Source organism: Culex quinquefasciatus, chromosome 2 (genome assembly GCF_015732765.1).
Source record: "Culex quinquefasciatus strain JHB chromosome 2, VPISU_Cqui_1.0_pri_paternal, whole genome shotgun sequence".
Lineage (NCBI taxonomy): Eukaryota > Metazoa > Arthropoda > Insecta > Diptera > Culicidae > Culex > Culex quinquefasciatus.
Genome location: NC_051862.1, coordinates 134,398,957 through 134,408,523, shown reverse-complemented (window position 1 = coordinate 134,408,523; position 9,567 = coordinate 134,398,957). Strand labels below are relative to the sequence as shown.

General features: G+C 39.5%; 1 protein-coding gene across 1 annotated transcript in view; it reads right to left on the bottom strand.

The window, feature by feature from the left end:
* Positions 1-676, bottom strand: part of LOC119766330 — a 677-nt gene extending 1 nt beyond the window's left edge. The window contains exons 1-2 of the mRNA XM_038250810.1: positions 171-676; positions 1-75 (exon numbers count right to left, since the gene is read on the bottom strand). The exon at positions 1-75 is cut by the window's left edge and continues 1 nt beyond it. Coding sequence (XP_038106738.1) covers positions 1-75; positions 171-676 — 581 coding nt within the window. The remainder of the gene's footprint in view (positions 76-170) is intronic.
* Positions 677-9,567: the final 8,891 nt, after the last annotated feature.

Genomic DNA, 9,567 nt, shown 5'->3' with positions numbered 1-9,567 from the left:
CAGGTGATGTCCAGGTGGCTTTGTGGATGTCCTTGCGAGGAAAGTAGGTGCTCCTGACCACCATTCCCCGGGAGGCTGCAAAGTCGATGCAGCGTTGGCCGTTGTCATTCGTGACCGAGTGCAGGCTTTCTGGGCCTATAGTCGGTCGAAACATTTCCTCCCTTCCGAACCGAGCGTTCATGTCCCCAATGATGACTTTCACATCCTGCCGCGGACAGCCGTCATACACCTCCTCCAGCGTCGCGTAAAATGCTTCCTTTTCATCATCGGACTTTTCCTCGTGGGGGCAGTGCACGTTGATGATGCTATAGTTGAAGAAACGGCCTCTTATCCGCAACTTGCACATCCGCTCGCTGATCGCCGTGAAGCCGAACACGCGATCCTGCATCTTGCCCCGCACAATAAAGCCGGTACCCAGCTTCTTGTCCTTGCCGCCGCTCAGAAAAAACCGGGAATCGGTCTGTCGACCTGGCCAGTCGAGCACCTGCTCCTCCTCCAAGCACACCTCCTGCAGTGCCACAACATCGAAGTTGCGGGGTTGCAACTCTTTCGCCAAAGCGAATTCGAAACCCAGAAAGTTTAGAGACCTGCAGTTCCAAGAACCGAGTCGCCAATCGGTGATCTGCTTTTTAATGGGCTTCTGCCGTTTGTTCCGGATCTCCAATCTTCTTGCCATTCGCGATCCTCCCTTTTCGGTAGGCAGCCTTATCAGGGCCGCGCTACCTAGTCTCGGGGCGACGAGTTCGCCTAAGAGCTACCGAAACTTAGCTCCGGTTTTCTCTCGCTACCGTAACGGGGGCTTTTGTCTCGAAGCCTAACGGTCTTCATACCCGGAAGCGAACGTAGCAGCAAAACATAAATTTGCTGCTTTGGAGTTGTGTGCTTTTGCGCTACCGAAACCACTTTTAAATTTTCAACAATTTCAAAAACTTTTGCGACTTTTTTTTCCTGAAAATTTTGCACTTTCGACACACCGCGATCGACCCTTAATGGTGTGCGTGTCGTCACCCGTAGCGAAACACTAGCAGAGGCCACGAACGATCACTTGTTTTGCTTCCTTTGTTTCTTCCCACGATGCCGCCGCTGTGCAGCAGAATGATCTTCTTTTTCTGCTAATCCACCGGCCGCAGGGGGAATCTAATACACTGCACTGATTCCCGGCACAATCCCGCGTTGAATAGAATAGAACAATTATTGATACCGTTAACCGGGGTGACATTGATAGGATTTTAATTTATTTTTGGAATATTTTCCAACTGGTAAGGGTTTTCTCAAGACTATTATTTTTAAAACATGTACTAGGGTACCCTAGAACAATTTAGGTATTAAGTAGGCCATAAAAGCCTATTTAGGCCGCATGAGAGTTTTCAGAACCATGATAAAACCTGTATGTTTAAAAATGTTACTTGGGTAGGCCACACAAGATCCATGCACTTTTTTTGATAAAAAAGTTTTTTCAATAGTGTTTAAAAAATAGTTGCATTGAAAATTCTTATTTTGAATACCGGGGTGACTTTGATAGTCATAGTTTTTGTTGTTAAAATCAAGTTAAATGTGTTCAAATTTTATTTTTGCGTAGAATGTACCATCGCTAAGGTTGCTGAAATAGTTTTTTACAAAAAAAAATCAGTGTTTGTTTAGTTATTTAGTTAACTAAGTTTATGAGCTTTTTAACAAAATACATATCAATTTCATGTAGATTTTTTTAAAAGTCAGAATTTTACCTGGAATTTGTTTTGTTTGTAAAATTATCGATTCATATTGCATTTTAAACTAAATTCGAAGCACGAATAAAAAATTTTCACATTTTGTATACAATTTGTTCTACTTCAAATGCCTTCAAATTTGAAAATTTTATTTCATTATGTTTTAAGAACACACAATTTTTATTATTTTCTAACTTCGTTTACCTTCTCCTAGTGGAAAATTGTCCGAAGAATCCGAAAATGCTTTCGTTTTCTGATTTGAAATCATGTTCATTGAGAAAATCATGACACTTTGAGAATATGAAATAATGCTATTCATCAACGTTTTCTTAATAATAGTTAACTAACTTTTTAAACTTTTCAAAATTTAATGAATTCCATGCAATTTCGTACGTATTTTATTTGTACTCTTCATTTTGCGAAAAAAAACTCAAACCTATCAAAGTCACCCCGTTTTACGGTAATCAACTTTGAATTGAGAAAAAACCCGGAAAACTACCCAGTTTTTCCTTTAACCTTCGGGAAGTCGCGTGTTTTCGCCTTTCTTACAAGTGCCCTTAAAAACTTTGTACAAAGTACACGTACGCGACCTCCGGTGGGTTAAAACTGACATCCTATTAGCAAAAGCTTTGGCCAAATCAAAAAAGCAATTTAATTTTAAACAAAGGTGTCAAAATTTCGTGCAAATCCGTATTATTAAATTCCGGCCTGTTAAAAATCCGCGAAGAGGGTCTAAAATCCGTACAGTAAGGAAAAAAATCCGTATAGTTGGAAGCCTTAGTTAATATTGATTTCTAATGATTGAAAGAATTAAATTGTAATATGCGTCCATTCACTAAGATGCCATGAACCCTCGAAACGTCCCTGCATTAGCATGATGAGATTCATCGTGTGTGCAGATTGTTTGCAGACCGGACCGGACCGGAATGTTGGCCTTTTTCGGAAAGTAGTGCCATAACTTTGAGCCTACAGGAACTGGGGAATATCCGTGCTACTACACCAAACTTGTAGACCTTGCAGCACATATATGTTTAGTATGTACCCTGCCACCCTCCCCCTCCCCCTTTTGGCTACAAAGGAATGGTATGAAGTGTAAACGATAATGTATATTTAATGATGTAATCATCCCGGTGTGGTGGTGGAACTACTCCGTGTCCGTGGCTATCTGGGTTGATGCTTCCGGAAACGGAATGTGGCCCAGACACAGAAAACAAAAAGGGTCTACCACGGGCGGCAGTAGTTATGTTTATACGTCGCTTAGTGGTAGGCGATTCTCTCGTGGCCAACTCCCTCCCTCCGCTGGAAGTCGCTTTTCCACGCGTAGCACGTAGTCGGACATAAAAAGCAACTTATAAGTGCTATTATCTGCTAATTTCATGCTGACTGTTGTCGTCGTCATTGTTTTTTTGTGTCTGACCGACGATGACGGACACCAGCCGGATCTCCCGGTGACGAATCATTAGCTTTAATTTGTGGCATGAAGTCGCGTGGGACGCTGAATTTGTTAATTTCAAGGTAGCAAACTTTTTGACACGTGAAGTTAAATTTTCAAGTCTGCCAACGCAGGGTACGCAAACGAACCTCATCCAATTTCCAGAATCAGCCCAGCCAAAAGGGCAGTCAATTGCAATTGAAGACTGCGCCGTGGGCATCAAATCACGCCATGTTAGTGGCGGATGAAGTGAAGTGTAATTTCACGTACGCAACGCTCAAACACTTCACTTGTTCGGACGGAATATGTTTAGCGCGCTTGCAACGACTAATCGACAGTGGCACTGGTTTCCGCAGGGGGGCGTCACTGCCAGACCTTCTGACAATCCCTTGCTTAGTGGTGGCCGGCAGGGCGGCCTCCAAGCTCATGTCCGCGGCATAACAGTCAGTGCAGTGTAATGAGATGAGTCCCTTCTGGCAGCAACGGTGGTGAAGGGATCAATTTGGTATGTTTATCCCTCGAGTGCCGGCTAGGTCAACTGGCACGGGGAAATCTGGTGCAGATTCACACCGCTACTGTCAGATAATTATAGACAGTAGATTGCGGCGTTTGTTCGCGGTGGGGTGTACCGGGCCTTCTGGGAGATTGATTTTGAACAGCGAGTGAGGACACAATCCAGAACGGTGGTAGAGGGTGGTATAGACCCTGCAAACCTCCCGGTTTTTTGGATATGTCCCTGATTAGGCCACTATTGCTAGTACCAACGGCTTATACTTGCTTTTTGCTACCGTTTCCCAGGGCGATAAATGCGAGCAATGTTTCACCTGCTAAATGAGGCGCATGCAATTATTGCTAGCAAACTTACTGTGGCAGCAAACACAAAGCTCCTCAAGCGCCATCCGATACAAATGATTAATGTTGTTGTTGGTGGAGAAAGAAGCTTTTAAAATAATTATAATTGAGCAATTCTCTGAGATTTCGGTCATTCGATTTTTTTTGTATTTTTTAATCCGGCTGAAACTTTTTTGGTGCCTTCGGTATGCCCAAAGAAGCCATTTTGCATAATTAGTTCGTTCATATAATTTTCCATACAAATTTGGCAGCTGTCCATACAAAAATGATATGTGAAAATTCAAAAATCTGTATCTTTTGATGGAATTTTTTGATCGATTTGGTGTCTTCGGCAAAGTTGTAGGTATGGATATGGACTACACTGAAAAAAATGATACACGGTAAAAATTTTTGGTGATTTTTAATTTAACTTTTTGTCACTAAAACTTGATTTGCAAAAAATACTATTTTTAATTTTTTTTATTTTTTGATATGTTTTAGAGGACATAAAATGCCAACTTTTCAGAAATTTCCAGAATGGGCAAAAAATCTTTGACCGAGTTATGATTTTTGAATCAATACAGATTTTTCAAAAATCGAAATATTGGTCGCAAAATTTTTCGACTTCATTTTCCGATGTAAAATTGAATTTGCAATCAAAAGTACTTTAGTGAACTTTTGATAAAGTGCACCGTTTTCAAGTTATAACCATTTTTAGGTAACTTTTTTGAAAATAGTCGCAGTTTTTTATTTTTTAATATTAGTGCCCATGTTTGCCCACCTTTGAAAAAACTATTGCTGAAAAGCTGGGAAAATTCTCTATATTTTGCTTTATTGAACTTTGTTGATACGACCTTTAGTTGCTGAGATATTGCCATGCAAAGGTTAAAAAACAGGAAAATTGATGTTTTCTAAGTTTCACCCAAACAACCCACCATTTTCTAATGTCGATATCTCAGCAATTAATGGTCCGATTTACAATGTGAAAATATGAAACATTCGTGAAATTTTCCGATCTTTTCGAAAATTTTTTTTTAAATCAAGACAAACATTTCAAATGGGCGTAATATTGAAAGTTTGGCCCGTTTAAAATGTTAGTCTTGATTTAAATTTTTGAAAATATTTTTTTCGAAAAGATCGGAAAATTTCACGAATGTTTCATGTTTTAACATTGTAAATCGGACCTATAGTTGCTGAGATATCGACATTAGAAAATGGTGGGTTGTTTGGGTGAGACTTAGAAAACATCAATTTTCCTGTTTTTAACCTTTGCATGGCAATATCTCAGCAACTAAAGGTCGTATCAACAAAGTTCAATAAAGCAAAATACAGAGAATTTTCTCAGCTTTTCGAAAATATTTTTTTCAAAGGTGGGCAAACATGGGCATTAATTTAAAAAAATGAAAAACTGCGACTATTTTCAAAAAAGTTACCTAAAAATGGTTATAACTTGAAAACGGTGCACTTTATCAAAAATTCACTAAAGTACTTTTTGATTGCAAATTCAATTTTACATCGAAAAATGAAGTCGAAAAATTTTTGCGACCACTATTTCGATTTTTTGAAAAAATCTGTATGGATTCAAAAAATCATAACTCGGTCAAAGATTTTTTGCCCATTCTGGAAATTTCTGAAAAGTTGACATTTTATGTCCTCTAAAACATATCAAAAAATAAAAAAAAATTAAAATAGTGTTTTTTTGCAAATCAAGTTTTAGTGACAAAAAGTTAAATTAAAAATCACCAAAAATTTTTTTACCGTGTATCATTTTTTTTTCAGTGTAGTCCATATCCATACCTTCAACTTTGCCGAAGACACCAAATCGATCAAAAAATTCCTTCAAAAGATACAGATTTTTGAATTTTCACGTATCATTTTTGTATGGACAGCTGCCAAATTTGTATGGAAAATTATATGAACGAACTAATGATGCAAAATGGCTTCTTTGGGCATACCCAAGGCACCAAAAAAGTTTCAGCCGGATTAAAAAATACAAAAATTAAAATTAAAGAAAAAAGACCGATTCCGTAGAGAACTGCTCAATTGGCTTATGAGCACTCACGCGCCGCGCCATCCACGTGGTTGCACTCATTTCGCGCGTCCATGCTGTCATAAATTATTGCGATTCTCGTCGAACCAACGAGCGGTGAGCAGCAGGTGCACGCAAAAGTGGGTGACGTAATGAGGTGCCAGGAGGTGACCAACTCAGCCACCCCCAACCTGCCGCCTGGATTTTTAATTGAGCCTGACCGTCCTTCAGGTGGGGAGGGGTGGGCGGAAACTTTAACCATTTTGTAGTTCTTTTGTCCTGGTGCCTGGAAGTGATTGAGTGATTGCAGCCGGTCTGTGGAGTGATTCATGGGAAGTAATTATTAAAAATGTTGGCTTGGTAGCGTGTGATTTCATTCTGGAACAAGGAGCTGCTCGAGAGCGGGAAATGGATACAATGGGAAGCGTTTTATTTTTAATTTGCGTTTGAATCGGGGACTTGAAGAGCTTAAAAGGATGAAATGGCATAATCAAAATTGAAACAAATGCATTCATTTTATTTTAAAATTAAAAAGTTTCAATTGATAAAAATGGCTCGTTATCAGGAAATGGACACTGGGGAGCCCAGAAAAAAATACCCTTCGCTTCACAAGCGGAAAACGGTATATTAGGTTATTTTGAGCATCAAGCCCAAAATACAAAATCGCTAATCACTTTTCAGCATCAAGTTTTACAGGTTTGGCATGTTCGACAAAGTTGTAGAGCATTCAATTTGAGCATGAGCATGAGCATGAGCATGGTTGACTGCCAATGAGCTGCTACTCCGTTATTGACGGATCAGCTGAAGTTACACAATGAACCAACAGATGAGTAGTGGGAGCTAATCATCCTCACTGTATAACCCCTGAAGATCTCTGCTTTGAGTCAATACCGGCGCCCCCCCCCAAGGAGATGCAGTTCAACAAAGGTAGGAATGTTAGTCCGATAGTTGAAGTTGCAGACTCATCAGACACAGAGTTTGTCGCTCTATACCTGTTGACACCGCATGAGACCGTTGAATCCACAGCATCTCCTTCAAGCATCACGGGAAGTGGGGGGAATTGTGTTAGTAGGGGAAGGAAAGGAAAGGTCAGGATTCATCTTGGTAGATGATATGACCAGAAAGTGAAACAATCGTTGCCTTCCGAGCTACGACGCTATGAGAAGGTCTTATCAATCGCGTAATTTTTACTTCTTACCGCCGGCGTGCCATCCGAGCAACGATGCTTTGGGAAGGACATTCAAAACGAAATGAATTTTGAATTAACGTATTATTCCGTGATGTACAATTTTTATGTTTAACTTCTTACCGCCGGCGTGCCATCCGAGCAACGATGCTATGGGATGGGCTTTCAAAACGAAATGAAAATATAATATATAATTCAACGATGCGAATCTCTATTTCAATTCTTTTCCAATCTACTTCTCGCGGCTTCGCGCGCGTCGATTCACTCTCCGATCGATCCAACGAACACCACACGACTGATGGCCCAACTTCTCTGGGCACACTGCAACCCCTTTTTCAATGATTTCGAGAACTTTCCACCACTTTCCCGCGGATTCGCGCGCGTCGATTCACTCTCCGATCGATCCAACGAACACCACACGACTCCAAAGTTGTAGAGCATTCAATTTCCAATGAGAAACTCACATTTGTGAATATTTGGATTTATGTATTGCAATTGGGTTTTTCATAGACTGAATTTGCTCATATTTTTGGCCCAGAGTCCTAAAATTGATCAAAGAACAATATTTAGCTTGTGAAGCGAGGTTCTTAAAAAGATAGTCCCATGTCGTATATTTGGAGCTAGTTGCACTCGAGAATGATATTTGAGAAGGGCGTAAGTAATTTAAATATGTTTGTGTTTCGTAATTTAAACATTGCTGTATCTCGAAGCATTTGCATCGTATCAAAAAGTAGCCAAAGACAAACTTGTAGGAAATTTGACGAGCTTCCTGAAGTTTAAAAATCAAATTTAAAAATGAGTCCACTTTTTTTCTTTCAATTTTTGTTTGTAGAAATAGCCGCCAAAAGCATTTTTTTAAGGAAATTGAACGAGCCTTCCAATGAAAATATTTTATAAGTTGAAAAATCAGGTCTCACATATGAAAATGACCAAAACAAACTTAAAATGGCCAAGCCCCTGTTTTCTTCATTTTTGCATCATTTTTATTTTAAACTTCTGTATTGGAAAATATTGGATTTAGGATAACACAGCAATTCCCCACGAACACAGCATGATTCGAAAAAAAAATCGATCGGGTTCAACATTTTTCTGGGGGTTTCTTGGCCGAAATAATAAGACTCGTATTTTTTTTTGTTTGACCATTAGGGTGACCTATACGCTGTGTGGTTCGGAAAATGGCAATTTTCGTCGATTTTTGCAAAAAAGACATTTTTCAAAAAATCATAACTCCGCGCCATTTCAACCGATTTTAGCTGTCTTGAGCTCAACCGAAAGGATATTAGATAGACTTTTGGAAAAATAGTTGAAAGTTTCAAGTATCTAGCCTATCAATGAAAAGGTCAAATGAAAACTTAAAATTCTCTTTTGAAGGTCTCGGGACCAAAAAGCCTATGTCTGGAAATGTTTTTATCAGATTCCTCGGTAAATTTTACATTACAAAAAAAACGGTGAAGTTATGTTTTCAATATTTTGATATACGATTTTTTGAAAACAAAATTTTTGTTTTTCGACGCGCCGCACGCAAAAACGGGTTAATGACGAAATCGGCAAAAAAAAACGACTTTTTTCACTAAAACTGCGATAACTTAAACATTTCAGCGATGATCTAAACATGTTTGGCTACCAAATGTTGCGTCTTTAAATTACGAAAAAATAGATTTAAAATCACTGCCATTTTCCGTTACTCAACGTCAAAAATCGTGAGACATGTCATTTTATGGCCGGGGACCGTGGTGTAGGGGTAAGCGTGATTGCCTCTCACCCAGTCGGCCTGGGTTCGATCCCAGACGGGTCCCGGTGGCATTTTTCGAGACGAGATTTGTCTGATCACGCCTTCCGTCGGACGGGAAGTAAATGTTGGCCCCGGACTAACCTAAAAAGGTTAGGTCGTTAGCTCAGTCCAGGTGTAGGAGTCGTCTCCCTGGGTCCTGCCTCGGTGGAGTCGCTGGTAGGCAGTTGGACTAACAATCCAAAGGTCGTCAGTTCGAATCCCGGGGTGGATGGAAGCTAAGGTGTAAAAAGAGGTTTGCAATTGCCTCAACAATCAAGCCTTCGAACACCTAGTTTCGAGTAGGAATCTCGCAATCGAGAACGCCAAGGCAATGCTGTAGAGCGAATAATTTGATTTGATTTTTGTCATTTTATGGTAAATTTAATGTACTTTTCGAATCTCAGATAACCCAGAAGGGTAATTTGTTCATATATTCATCATTTTAAAATTACGTGTTTTTGTAACATCGCCGGGTTTTTTTTAGCGTATAGTAATGTTTTACAAAGTTGAAGCGCAGACAAAAACTAAATATTTGATAAACATACCTAATAAGTTTGTATGTATTTTTTACGAGTTATCAGAATTTTACAAAAAAGTTTTTTGAAAAAGTGA